The 15,006-nt window shown below is 41.6% G+C and overlaps 1 protein-coding gene across 3 annotated transcripts in view; it reads left to right on the top strand.

The window, feature by feature from the left end:
• Positions 1-4,998: 4,998 nt before the first annotated feature.
• Positions 4,999-15,006, top strand: part of efna3b (ephrin-A3b) — a 77,592-nt gene continuing 67,584 nt past the window's right edge. The window contains exons 1-2 of one of the 3 annotated variants that reach the window (XM_008431728.2): positions 4,999-5,863; positions 5,960-6,195. In XM_008431728.2, the coding sequence (XP_008429950.1) occupies positions 6,086-6,195 (110 nt within the window). In that variant the 5' untranslated portion in view covers positions 4,999-5,863; positions 5,960-6,085. Of the gene's footprint in view, positions 5,864-5,887; positions 6,196-15,006 lie in introns of those variants that run through there. The other 2 variants (XM_008431729.2, XM_017309697.1) reach the window with 2 other exon arrangements.

Consider the following 15,006-nt stretch of genomic DNA (forward strand, 5'->3'; position numbering starts at 1 on the left):
CACACACACACACACACACACACACACACACACACACACACACACACACACACACACACACACAAAAAAAAAACAATTGTATTTGTCTTTATCAGTCCCTCCATTTTCCGCGCTCCTCCTTGTGTTCGCTCTCCTTCGTTCAATATTTCATGCTGCTGAGAGCATATCTATTCTGAGCTCTCTCTTTCATTCTTTCTTTCTCCACTCTTTATTCTCACTCTTTTCCTCTTCAGGAAGAAAAGAAAGTCTTTCTACCCATCACTCTTGCTGTCCTCCCTCTCCTTTTGCACCTTCATAAATCTCCCCCCCTCTCTCTATATCTCATTGCACTCCTAATGTTCTGTGCCCCCATCGAAGTTTTCCCTCCCAGCCCTCCACTCACAATCTCCTCCATCCTGTCAGTCCCTTCCTCTCTCCATCCACTCTGTTGAATAAGTTTGCGTGACTGTTCAGAAGTATCGGCTCCCTTTCTCCTTCCTGTAACCCCCAGCCTCCCAGACCCAACTCCTTCTTTCTCCCTCTTGGATTCCTCTGCAACCAAAAACACAGAGAAAGCCCTGTTCTCTCTCTTTTTGCACTTCTCTCATTTTTGCATCCCAAGCTTCCCCCCCAAACCCCCACCCAACCTCCTCATCCACAGTCTTAGTGTCACCTCTCCCCCCCTCGTCCTTCCACGCTCATCTCCATCTACCCCCTGCCCCCTCTTTCCTCGCTTTGCCCCGGCCTCCTCCTTGCTCTTAGTCTGTATCGGTGTTGTTTTAGGCACAGCAGTGAAAGGTAAACAGAGAAATTGAAAATTCGTGTCAGTCACTCGGGTGAAAGAGGGACAGGGAGGGAGGGAGAGCAGAGGAGGGAGCCGGCAGAGGCGGGCGGTTGTGGGGCGGGGGGAAGAGTGTCAGTACAATTTACTAACACAACAGTGAACAGTGAAGCAGGCCAGGGAAGAGCGCGAGCATTAGGTGGAGTGAAAGAGAGACTCCTGAATCAAGAAATCCATCGGAATGAGACAGATACAAAGGAAAATGTTTCCCGTTCCATATTTAGGAGTCCCGCTGAGCTCACACGTGCGTTGTTTACTTGCTGAGCACAAAGAGAAGAAGCGGGAGCCCAAATCCAATCATTAGTGCCAAGAGAGAGAGCTCTGATTAGATTCCAAGGTTTCGCTCAGGAGCTCTGGACACATGTGCTGTGTGCCAGCTCTGGGCTGAAAATGTCATGAGCGCTCCAGCGACAACGTATGCAGCCGGACCCGGGGTCATTTCTCATTACAACCCCGATACAGACGGAGGTAATCCAACGGTTCTGCTGTCCAGGCCTCAAAAACTTTTGAGGCCTGGACAAATATCTCTGAGTCATCCTGGAACAATATCTGTGAAGTTAAAATAAAAATGTGTTTCTTACAGTTGAAGCCAGATGTTTGCGTGACCTGCACTAATTAATGGGGTGACCCATTTTTCCACATTTCAATCAAACTGAATTTTTCCCGCTTTAGGTCAGTTGGAATCATTTTTGTTTGCTAAAAACCAGAATAATGAGAACAAGGGAAAAAAAATGTTGTTTGTAAATTTGTACTCATAAAAATTATGTTTTGTTTTCTGTCTTTGAAGTCAGAAGTTTATACATACTGGAATTACCATGATTGTCGATTTCGGAAAGCCCAGTTTTGGCTTTGCATGTTTATTATGGCTTTATTTAGAGCAGCTGGGTACAATGGAGGCTCACTTGTTGACGTGTTTCCAGGCAGCACCTCTTTCTTGAGTGCCATCAAGACAAACACCCAGTCCAGTCGTCATGTTGTTTGGGATGGAGTCAGGTTCTGTGACCCGGAGAAGAACGTGTTTCAGGGTAAAATGTGCGAATCAATCGCAGAACAAAAAAGCAAAAGACGTTGTGAAGATGCTGAGCGAAGGTGATGAGGGAATGTTATTATTCACAGTAAAGCAAGTGTTACGCAGACACCGGATGAAATGCCACTCAGTGAAGGAGAAGCGATTAGTTCAAAAGTGGCAAAAAAAAGAAAGTCAAATGACTGTGTGCAAAGCACCCAAGCACAGATAACTGAATTTCTGGGCATGTCCTAAAATGGAAACAATCTGTTTCTGTGAAGAGTTGGAAAATCATGACTGGATGTTTTTGGGATTTATGCATTTCTCAAGATAAATGCCATTATCCTCAAATGACATCATGTTTAAATAATACTGGAGCAACCTGTAAAGACATCAATCAGAGAGTTCAAGCTCAGGCACACATGTGCATGTCGACAAAAAACATTTATCACGCCTGTTGTTGCTCTCTGTGTGTCTCAATCAGTCGCCACATTCCAAGGTGCCCACGGCCTGTATGCAGCCAATCAGAAAAACTGAATCTACTCCTCTTTTCTCCCACTTTTTTTTTAAATCAGAGACGATCCAGTTGCAAACAAACTGTCCTTGTAGATAACACAATATCCAAGCTGAAGAAAATGGAACCAGTCACAGATAAAAACAATCGATCTTGAACTTTGAACTTCATCAAAATCTTCTTTCGTCTGAGAGGCATTCCTCAGCCGAAAAGTCTGACAGGCAAGAGAAAATCATCAACATGAGAATTTTTAAATTGTTAGTCTGCCATAGAGCCTACAAACATAGTCAGGCCTAACATGGCTTCATCATCCTACATTGAGGGCATTAGATTTTTTACAATTTTTGTATTTGTTTTGAAATCCTCCGGTGGAAATCCGCCTCATTATGCAGAGTTGTGTCGCTCAGCTTTTAGAAAAGAGAAATACACCTCAGCTAAGCTTTAAAATAAGGTAAGTTGAGTCGCCAGCTTGTTTGTAGCCGGGGCGATGTGACTGCGATTGTTGATTCTGAATGTAAGAATTTCATTCACCTCCAGCTTCACTGAACCAAAAAAAAGAGAGACGGAGAGAGAGAGCGAGAGAGAGAGAAATCCATGTTTACGGATTTGCCAAACTGAGGGAATGAATTGTATTTGTATTTCACCCCCTGGCACCTGGCGGTCTCCCGAGATATGTACCTTGGGCAAATAATTTTCTCTGGTCTGCCATATTTGAATCCAAGGAAAAACAGTCGTGGTTGCCTGGAATGCGCAACCCAGTCAAAGAGGAAAGGAATGATGGAGCAGAAATGGCAAGAGGAAAATAAGCCGTGTTCATAAAACTATTCCATTTCTCATGTCCAACACTGAGAGACGGAGAAGCAGAACAGACGCGAAGACCACCAGGGCCCAAACACAGAACCAAACTAGCACAGGCAGAAAGCAGGGATCACAACGGTGGGGAAAGGAAAAAAAAGAAAAAAAGTTTTCACCGAGCCTCCCTGAATAAGGTGAGAGGAGGAGGAATCAGGGCGGGGGGGATTAAATGGACAGCTCATGAGAGGAGAGGAAGGACTGGAGGAGACAAAGGGATTCCCCGATGGCATCTCATCTCATCTCTCTCTCCCTTTCTTTCTAGCTCTTCTTTTCCCTATTTCCCTCCTTTTTTTCTCCCAATAAATCATTCTGACTTCTCCTTAACCAACTCATTCCCAGCAGGCAAAAAAGAAAACTGTAACAATCTCACTTCTTTACACCAGTCCTCTCTTTTTCTATCCCCTCTCCTGTCTCTTTTTATCCAGTCTGGCCTTTCTCTCACAACAAATAATACCCCAGACGTGTGTCGAAGGTGATGGAGGTGCCGGGGCTTCAGCGTTCAGTCAACTCATCAGACATCCGATTCCTGCAAATTAAGACGGATAATGAAGATTTACAGACATGCTACAACAGTCGTCTCTGGAAGGTTTTTTTCGCCCCATTTTGCTACTGATGCAACACTGAAATACAACGACTAAAAGCAGATGTGATTCTCTGAGGACATTAGCCAGCAAACAACATAATGAAGACCAAAGGAACACACAGATCGGTCAGGGAGGAAATGGATGAGTTGTCCATGAAAACTCATGGAGGAAAAATACACAGCTCAGGTTAGAGACACTCTCAACAGAAAAAAAAAAAAAAAAACATTTGTCAAATACTTTCCACAAATCGAGTCTTTGTGGAAAAGCAACAAGTAGAGGGTCGTCGTTGGAAAAAAAGCCAATAAGAGCTCTTGTTTACAGTCATAGGAGAGAGAAGGCATGGGAGATGGATCCTGTGTCAGATGTGACCAAAAGTTTACTTTTTGGTCAACATGCACAATGTGGAGACATGGTGGTTGAAGCATTATGCTGTGGGGAACCTTTTCTTCAGCAGAGACAGAAAAAAAAATAGCCAAAACACAAAAAAGTCATTGAAAAATACCTGCTGCTATACAAGCTGCAACAAACTGAGGACTGGGGCAGAGCTTCACCTTTGAGCAGGATTCAAAACAGGAAGCTATAAATGGTGTGAGTCTAATTAGATGAGCATCACTTTTTAAACATAAAAAACCAGAAAATAGAGACAGACTAAGAGAAGACATATTTTGCTAAGGGAAGCTCCCACTTAGTAAAAAACACCGGGTCTGGGTTGACGTGGAGGAATGGTTGCTATGCTTCTGCCCACCAGCTGTTCTGTTGAAGCCCACCGACAGAAACAGATGAACACAAATACTTTACATATTTGTATCTGTTAAACACATAAACGTCCAAACCGTATCCCCCCCTCTATCCCCCCTTCAGTTTAACAATCGTTGAGGATTTAGGTTGGAAAAATGACAAATGTGAAAAGGTTCAGTGCGCATAAATTCTTCTCTGCGAGGCAGCAGCTTTCAACGCGGATTACTTACAACAGAAGTACATTTGGTTCAGTTTTGTGGTGAGTCACTTTTTCCCAGAGGGATTTCCCCCCTTTATGAGGAGGACTAAAGATGAATAAAACTAACCTACAGTGTTTGGAGGGGAATCGGGATTTTTTTAAAAAAGAAGTTTTTATTTGTATTTTTTTGTTATTTTTATATGGATGTATGTTTTTTTTTATTTTTATTTTTTTTCATCCCCGTCTTTGCATTAATAAGACAACCGTGCGTGCAGGTGTGCTTCACTGCTGAACGTTGATGGACTAAACTGGTTGCAGATGATCGCTGGGTCGCATCAAGAGCGGGATGTATTTTTGCAGCATCACTGTGAAGCTCAGGTACTGAAGGGAACAAAAAAAACAACAACTAACAAACCTTGAAGTCGCTCCGACGTCCGGCGATGTGCTGCATGCAACTCGGCCACAAATCTTGGAGGAATGCGCCTTTTTTTTTTCCTGTCTGTCGCTCGCAGGGGGGGTGGAGTTAGGAAGTGAACGAGTGCTGCCTACCAAACAGAGAGGAGGAGGAGAAGGAGGAGAGCGACGTGAGGGCAGACTGCTCACCGTGCACGATGGTTGTAGAAGGGAAGAAAGCTTGATTTTGTGTTTTGTTGCTTTGCTGCAGCTTTGAGATCGTCTGCGCATTTATTGGACAAGAAGGAAAATAAGCTGCAACAGTTAAAAAAAAAAAAGCACTTAAAAAGAGGAGGACTTTTTTTATTATTATTATTTATTTATTTTTTACTGTTGATCCCTTTTTTTAAAAAAAAAAAAATTTAATTTTTATTTTATTTAAAACAACCTGCACACAACTCTTTCTCGGACTGCTTTAAAGACCCGGAGGAACACCGACCTCCCGCTTGGACCCAACGCCGACCTGCGACACTTTCTCTGGCGGCCTCAGCAGCAGCAGTTCCCCGGTGAGAGGAAGAGGAGGAGAGGGGGGCGCCTCGGTTATAAACACGGACCATAAACCCCCGTTCTTTGAAGCTCTGGGATCCGCTGGTGGAAGAGGAAGAGGAGGAGGAGGAGGAGGAGGAGGTTCGCACAGTCTGGTGTTACAACAGACTTTTCACAACACTTTCTCACCCAGACAGCATCTCTGAAAGTAGCCCGTTTGAGTGAATGCATGCGTGAAGCTTTTTTTTTTTTTATTTTTTTAAATGTTTTTCATTGTTTTTATTGCCTCCTTCTCGCTTGTTAGGCATTGCTGGGATGTTTGAGCCGCGCTGTTTGGTGGGGTGACCGAGAGAGAGGGAGAGAGAGGGAGAGAGAGAGAGAAAGAGAGAGAGAGAGAGTGGCCGCAGAGACCGAGAGAGGAGCCGGGAGCATGGCTCTGGCAGCGCTGTCTCTTTGGGTGCTTACGAGTCTCACCTGGGGCAGCGTGCTCCAGGTGTCAGCCAACAGGCACTCCGTTTACTGGAACAGCTCCAACATACAGTAAGATCCCCGTCTTTATCTCCGTTATTAATACTGGACGGCTCGTTTTACACTTTTTATGTATTTCCTACTCTCTTTGTATGTCTTTCTTTCTTTCTTTCTTTCTTTCTTTCTTTCTTTCTTTCTTTCTTTCTTTCTTTCTTTTTTTTTTTTTTTTTGGTATTGCATGCCCATCAATCCCCCCCCCCTCTTGATGGAAAAGGTTGCACAAGCCCGAGAAAGAAATTCAGTGGAGCTATTTTTGAATCCTGCTCTGCCAGACCCCCGCTGTGTGGTCAAGGTGGCTCCAAAACATCTTTTCAACACCCTCTGCTCCACAGCTGCTCAGACATATTTATACTCCTGCTCCTTGTCGTCTGCTTGTAACAGTTTATTCCCTCTAAGTTCATGCATAGAGAGAGAGAGAGAGGGAGAGAATGTGACTCCTCCATCTCTCGCCTCCTCTGTCTTACTGCCTTCTCTTCTGTGTGATTCAATTAGGAGCACTTCTTCATGCTGACCCCATTGTGTTGCAGCAGTGTCACTCTTCAATCTCTCCCTCTCCAAGCTGCCATCTCTTTCTGTTCCTCCCTAACTCCCCTTTTTCATGTTTACACACAGAGCCTTAGTCGTTTTTTTTATCCTCCTAATCCTTTGCTCCTCAGTTCTGTCTTTTTTTTTTCTCCTCCTCTGTTTTTTATTTAAACATTCTCCTCCTGAGTTCATGTATGGCTCTGTGCCACCGGATTTATGAGGAATGCAGCACCAGTCTGCAGTGGGATAGTAAAAATCGTTCATGCAAATGTACATTTATATAAAATCGAGCCCATTTGGATGCAGTTTGTCTCGGAACCATCGAGATATTTCCTGTGAATCTTGTTTGCAGATTGATTTATTGAGTTCACAAAACAATTCAATTACAAAAATTGCCTTATTTTCTCTTACTGCACCTTTTTTTTTTCCTTTTTCTCACCGTGGAGTGAGTCCTGTCTTTGTGAATGGTTTCTGGCACTAGGCATCGCTCAGAATACCTTGTGTTTTGTTCTGCAGCATCTACTATTTCTAAAGCTGAGCATTGAGAAAAACAACGATTCTGTACTATTAAGGGGACAAACATCATGTAAGGCTTGAGAAAATATGCTGTCGTTTTTGGGCGGGGGTATTGGGGGGGACATAAACGATTTTTGTCTGCCGGCGCCAACTCCAAGTGTAGGCCAGCAGTTTCTAGCTTACGGCATGAAATAAAACTATTAGAGGCGAGGGAGATTATTTTATAGCTCATAACTGGAGAGTTGTAAGTAGTGGATAAAGTAACAGAAGCGGAAACCACTAAGGTCTTAGTTTGTGACGTGTTACTGGAAGCCTAATTGCAGGAAAATGCTGCACACTTAGTGCTCAAGTGTTTTAGCTGAAATTTTCTTGCTTTTCTCCTCGTAATTTAACATCTCCCCCAACTCCCTTACTTTGAGCTATAATTTTGGTAATAAATGCAAATGAAATTCCACCTTCAGTTTTTATATCTGAGACAGAAGTTGGTTTTTGCAAGGGAATGCTTAAAGGCATAAAGAAAAAGCAAAGGAGTGGACGATCACACAACCAGCAAGGCGCAACTCGAGCAGCGCTAACCTTGACAAAGCGTGCTTTTAGTTCTGTCGTTTGTCCGTTGATCTCTGCTGCACATTCGCAGCCAGAAGATGTATTTTCTTTCCAAGACAAAGAAATAAAAATAATACGGAGCATGCCTAACCTTTAACCTGATGCTCTTGGACCCGAGTTCTGCAAAGCCCAGCAGTTTTTCCCCCCCTCCCTTTCTACCGCTACTGTTTTCATCCCAGAGGCAGAATATTCTTAGCTGGTGCAGTGTGAGTGTCTTTCACAAAGAAAAAAAGAAAAGAAGAGCTGGTTAATTAAAGAACATTCTGATCTCTGTGGACCTGTCTCATCCTTGATCCTCACATCGCAGCCTTTTTTTTTTTTCTGTACTCGCTGTGCTCAGACACCATGACAGCGGCCTGGGCAGTAAGAAGCAATAACTTTGTTTCCAGAGATGCACCGATCAATCGGTTGGAGGTTGAAGCCTGACAATTTATTCCTGATCAGCTCTGATTAGTGATCGAAAGCAAATCGAATGCTGAGAATTTTTTTTTTCTTTTTCAAATAATGCACTGATGCTAAAAATTAAAAATTCTTTGTCTTAGAATGAATCAACAAATAATCAGGATTTCATTACACATTTTAGGATGTAATAAAATGCAGGTTAAGAAGGTGTGCTTTGATGCATGAATTGAGATAATGTTGTAAATCCATCATTTTCTGTTGGATTCAAAATTTCATGTCTGAAAAGCACAATGCAAAATTGTCCTTTGTGTGTCGTTCAGAACAAAAAAAAATCAGAATCGACCCATTTCCCCTTGATTGACTGTGATTGGTGATTATCAGGACAAACATTTTTTTCTGATTGGTTAAACGCATTAGAACTGAAAAGTCCCACTATTTGTATTTTATACATTTATCAATAAAATTGTTTTTCAGTATAATAAAAAAAATAAAAAATTCATAGGCTTGTATATATTAAGAATAATAATCTCTTCTATCTGTGAAGTGATTTAGTCATGGACACTCAAAACCAAGGTTGATTGTAAACTACCTGCTGCCAAACTACTAACTATGGTACTTTTCTTCTATTATTCGCGCTATTTTTTATTTTTTCTATTTTATTATCTATCTATCTATCTATCTATCTATCTATCTATCTATCTATCTATCTATCTATCTATCTATCTATCTATCTATCTATCTATCTATCTATCTATNATCTATCTATCTATCTATCTATCTATCTATCTATCTATCTATCTATCTATCTATCTATCTATCTATCTATCTATCTATCTATCTATCTATCTATCATTTAAGAAAGAAAACACACTCCAGAAGGGCAGAAATATTCAGTTCCTTTTATTCAGACTACAACATGCATTAGTTTCTTTTGGGGAAAAGTAAAACAGTATCAGTAGGGACACTCGTCCCCCTCATCACCCACCAGTACAATTGCTTCCCTCAAGGGGACGCACCACACTTTGAGAATCTTTGCTGGACAGACAAAAACAAGTTTTGAATCAGAAGGTCAGACTCAAAGAAAACCAAAAATCTGTATCCTGCCTGATGAATGCATCTCTAACACCCAAGCATACCATTCTTAGTTAATTTGCAGGCAAAGAGCCACTGATGCATGCATGCAAAAAGACTAAAAAAAAAACAAAAAACTGTCCAATCGCCTCTTGTGAACACCAGAAATATGTATTTATTTATTTATTTTCTCTGGTTCAGTTTCCACCATTTATTTTAATCTCTGCCAATAGTTACAGGCTTGGCTGACATGCCTTCCAGCCACTGGCGGTCAGCCTCCCTGGAGTTCCTCTAACTCGCAGCGTAGTGCGGAGGCTTGCAAGGCCAATAATAAGCTGTACTATTGCTGTCAGTCTGAGTGGTAAACACATTGTAAAGCCTCGGGATGCTGCAGCTTACCGAGCAGCTCCCAACCTCGGGCCACTCATCAACCACAAGAAACAGGCTAGCAAGGATTAACAGCCTCATGCACTGACACATGCAAACAGATGCATGAAGCTTGGGAAACTCCAACAAGTTTGCACACACATTTCTGGAGGTTTCTCCCTTATTAGGGCATAAAAGTGTCTTTAGATGTGTGTTTTTTTTCTGTGTGGGAGTAAGTGTTTACTCTGCTACAGATGTCTCTGTTCACTGATGGGTGACGGAAACAGAGACAAATCCATCAGTCCGTTAAATCACACATTATCTTCCACCACCTGGCAATTAACCACCGCTGTGAGCAACCATATACATGTGTACGAGTGTAATTCAATAACACAGCCGTTAACTTGATTAGCAATATCTCTCAATTTATCAGTTGCATATTTTGCAAGCGATTACCTCCTGTGTGTTTTTGTTGTTGTTGTTTCTGCTCGTATCGCGTTCAGGCGTTCGTCCATGACGATGTCACCTCTAAGGCAGGTCGTTGAAACGCGGCCCAGCTGTCGCTCGCGGCGTTTTCTCGTCGTAATATTGAGCTTCCATATGTTTAGTAATTGATCTCGAGCTGGAAATTGTTTTATGTTCATGCCGCTCATTGGAGAGAGCGAGGAGAGTCGCATAGGCTGGGAGGGAGACAGTACCAGAGTGAGTGATGCTGCGAGAGGACAGAGGAGGAAAGTCCAGAAGGGTGCAGATGAATTTTGAGCTGAATGACGAAAGAAAAAGGGGGGAAAGGGTCAACACAATAATAGTAATAATGCTCAGCTCTGGTCAGGTCAGATGTTTTTTTTTCTGTGTGTGTTTTGCAAGAGAGAGAGGCCTGACATTCTACCCCTAGTGTATCATCAAACCCAGTTGTATCCCAGATCCACTTAAGACCAAAGTATGTCTGCTCACAGAAAGTTTTAATCCGAGAGCTCCACCTGTGTGCGAGCCTGACACCTGCATGCCTCGCGTAAGGAAAGCCGCGCCATCCGTCCTAATCACATGACTCGAGGATCAGATAATTCATTAGTGAAGAATAATAAGGCCGTGCCGCGTACATGGGTGAATGGATCCAGGTTGCCGGGTGTGAAGATGTGCGTGCAGATGCTCTGCACTGAGGCCTCATTAATTAAAAGCAATAGGGAAGTCCTGCGTGATGGATCACTGGTGTTTGCATAATATGATTCAATGTTGTTGGCTCTCCCATGCTGCTGCAAGCCTCTTTGTGGAAGTAAATAATATTTTTTTTTTCTGATTGGGAAGGTTTTTTGTCTTGTAAATGAGCGAAGGAATACGGGACATGCATGCTAAAAGGGAGCAGGGGGGGAAATTTCTGTCGCGCCTCATTAATAAGTTGGATTTTTTTAGGACTGTGCTCAGGTTCCTCTCACTTGAAGGCCTCTGTGGGAGGTGGTGCTTTGTGGGGTACCTTAATGGGAAACTGTCACATTAGGTTGGTCGGACTTTCCCTACCACTTTAAAATGTGTTTCCTTGCTTTGAGGTCTTGTTTTTCTTTTCTACGGCTACACTTTATTAATGTTCGCGTTCTTTCAGGTATTGACCAAAGCTCTGTTATGCATTGACCTCACAAGCATGCCTTTTCGCTGAATTGAACCAACACATAAGAGAAAAAAAATGCATTGACCTTGATTTGTTTTAGGAAAACAAACCCAGAAATATTGAGGTGATAAATCTGTCTTGGATGTTTTATTTTTTTCAATAGATTTTACTGTAGTGAATGGCCAATCAGGTGCATCGTTGTGGAAGTGGAAGAGAGATTGAAGCGCCGGCACTGATCTAGTTTTGAGACAGGATAGTGCCATGGTTTAGATTCCAAGTAAAGCAGTGAAGACGCATGTATCGAACGGCCAAAGAGCCACATGAATCAATATTTCTCAATCGGCTCTAATCTGACATTGACAGTTGAGTTTAATTTATTTATTCCTTTCCTGTAAATGGAGCAAAATAAGAAAAAAAATGCATAATTTTCAGTCCACAAATGCATGATCAAGCAGTGTGTTCCTTCAAAATTTGGCAGAAATGTTACTGATCAGGATGTTTTTGTTTTGTTTTCAACAAAACAAAACAAAAATAGCAAACTGAAAATATAGGGTTGAACCAAAATTGGTTATTATTTCAAATTCATACAGTTTATTGCAGAGCCAGTTGGACTAAAGCTGTGAATGGATGATAGTATCTTAGGAACAAAACTAATGCTTTCTATGAACTTATTTTTAGTTTTCAATATTTCAAAAGAGCTGACCGTGCAACGTGGTAAATTTAAAAATTAAGAACTGCACCGACGCAGTGGATTTATGCAGGCTTTGTTCATCCATTGAGTGATCTGCTGAAACAAAAGTAGTGCATGAGGCCTCCTCTCAGCTGTAGCCCCTACAAGTTATTAATGGGCCTTGAGTTGCAATATGGAAAATTAGCTCAAAACAGGAGGAATTGCTATTTATTATTATAAATTGAATAATCGGTAATTGTGATTTTTTTGTGGGGGGGATATCTGAGATCTGGTTTCCATTTAGCTTTCTGAACACGTGCTTGTTATCTGGAACCTCATCAAGACACGTGAACGATTTTACAGGACGGCGTAAATTACTTAAAGGTGTCACTGTGAGGGTGAGTGATTGCTTCTCACACTGTGGTGCTTTCTTAACAGTAGGAGGATGATTAAAAGCTTCTCTCTGCTGCTGTCCATGACGCCCAATTACAGCAACGTTCCTAAACCAACAGTCTGACCGATGCACCTGGGCTCTGGCCAGGTGTGCACAGACGCGAAAACGCAGGGAGTTCAAAATGTGGAGTCTTTCCTTCTGTGTTGTTGGTTCAATTGCTGACCACAATCTGCTGCTCTACTGCACTGATAGCTCCTAATCTGATCGCCAGGGAAATATAACACAGAAGGCTAGAGCCAAAACTGGCATCTAAAACCACTTCAGGGACTGCTGTGTTAATCTACTGTCATGTGTTATATGATGGGGGGGTTAGAATGGAGGTAATTAGGCAAGGCAGCAATTTTACTTGATTAGAGATATACTTTTAAGAAAGCTTCTTAGGAAACACTTGAATTAAAACAAGCAAAACTGGACAAGAATCAGAGTGAGACTTGTTCAATAAAAGCTGCGTGGTTTTAATGTTTAGGAATATATGGAGGCAAAAAAAGTCCAACACAACAATACAACACAACCTGGAGGAAAAAAAGAAAATATACTCGGATATAAAAAAACAAGAACCTAAAGAAGCAAAATCTATTTCCTTCTTCACAGATTTCTTCTGTTATTTCTTTGTTTGCACTCATCATCAAACAACTTTTAATACTAGGCCTGATAGCTTTGGTAAATACAACATACTGTTTTGAAATAATGGTTTATATCAGTAAGGTAAGAAATGTATCTAAACCTGTTAAGTTATGAATTATCTGTGATTATTCACTTTTTTTTTTTGGTTCAGTTGTTTTTTTTGCGCAGGCCTTATTACTGGCTAACCAGTGCAATTATTATAATCATTATTATAATTATTATTGGGATCCTGTTTGACTATCTGAAATGGGCCAAAATATATCAAAAATAAGCAACATTATGCCTCGATCTGAGACATTTTAAGAACAGATGACAAATTGGTCAGTTCGGAAAACGGCTATCCTCTAAAGCAGAGAATGTTGAAATAGCAGTGTACTCATCTTGGAGGTTAGTAAAGAACCAAGAACATAATTTAAAGCACTGCAGCCTCCAGAGGATAAAAACCTGTCTGACATATAACAAAAAACCATCTTGTGGATCCTCAAAAATCTTGTAAAAATATTCATTGGACTCAAGAGACAAAAGTGGAACATTTTGAAAGTTTTGCCTATTGTTACATGTGGCATAAAACTAACATTGACATTTCAGAAAAAGCACATCATACTGACATTTAAAGTTGGAGGTAAGGTAAAGGTAATTTCATTTATATAGCACATTTTCAGCAACAAGGCAATACAAAGTGCTTTATGGGAATTAAAAGGTAGTACAAACAAAATTAAAGTTGTGAAGCATTCAGCTTTTGGCTGTTGTGGAGAATGCTGGATAAGAATATGTTGGGCATATTTTCAATAGTTAAGCAAATGATGCCGAACTGGAACACAAATGGATACTGTTCAATTAGTGACGCTGGCCGTAATGAGAAATTATGACAAGGGTTGAACATATCAACTCTCTAGCCTTTGTTTCAAAAAAGTAAAATCCTGTTTTGCAGTTATTCTATCACACACAGTGTGGCGTCACCTCTGCTACTAATATAAAGAATCAATAATGGCTCAAGGCAGTAAATGTTGAATAAAAATGATTATGTGATATTTCTTAAAGGGAGATTGATTGGCCATGCGTTTTCATCAGTGCCTCTGCTTCAATCCTTTTTGTACTCTAGAAATGTCCAACATGGCGGGTTCTACAAACATCATCCATTTTTTGCAACTTGAAATTTCGTCTCATTGAGTGAAATGACTGCGTGAAAATTGTTCTCTGATTTTCCCTCAGTTATAGTAACAATATGGAAGTTTTCAAATAGCAACGTCTCCCACAGCGACCGTGTTCATGAAAACACGCGTACCGTTTCACACATGAGACGTTGTTGATCTTAGTGCTGCCCTGTAAGCTGATGCCTATAAGCTCCAGGAGCGTAATCAGGTGCTAATAACAAGGCTGTGATGTTTACAAGCTGTTTCAAAGTGGGTCAGGCATTAGCGCGCATGAAGTGTGTGAGCGTTTTCATTGATACCTACTCTATTTCCCACAAGCACTGGGGATTTTGAGGAGGAGGAGGAGGGGGGGGCAACTAATATAGACTCGCACGCACACACACATGCAGATAACAGATGCTCATATGGTGTGTTGATATCATGGCTAATGATAGCAGCGTAGCAGCAGTCTGAGGCCATATGCTGAACCCGATCAGAGCAGAGCGGAGCGGCCTAACACTTATAAACTCTACAGATGAGACAATTAGTGCTCTGCTACATAAAGGCCGAGCAGTTTCATGTTAGATGGCTGCTGTTTTCATCAAAAGCACATGTTGAAATTGATTGCAGGCAGACAGAGCGGCTGCACAGGTTTGCTGTAGTCTTGACAAAAATGGAGAAGCCTAGAATGTAACGGAGCAATGATTGGTTTCCTTTTCTGGAAGTGTATAAAAACAAAATTAGTCTGGAAAACTGTGTCCATCCATCCATCCATCCATCCATCCATCCATCCATCCATCCATCCATCCATCCATCCATCCATCCATCCATCCATCCATCCATCCATCCATCC

Source organism: Poecilia reticulata, linkage group LG16, assembly GCF_000633615.1.
Source record: "Poecilia reticulata strain Guanapo linkage group LG16, Guppy_female_1.0+MT, whole genome shotgun sequence".
Lineage (NCBI taxonomy): Eukaryota > Metazoa > Chordata > Actinopteri > Cyprinodontiformes > Poeciliidae > Poecilia > Poecilia reticulata.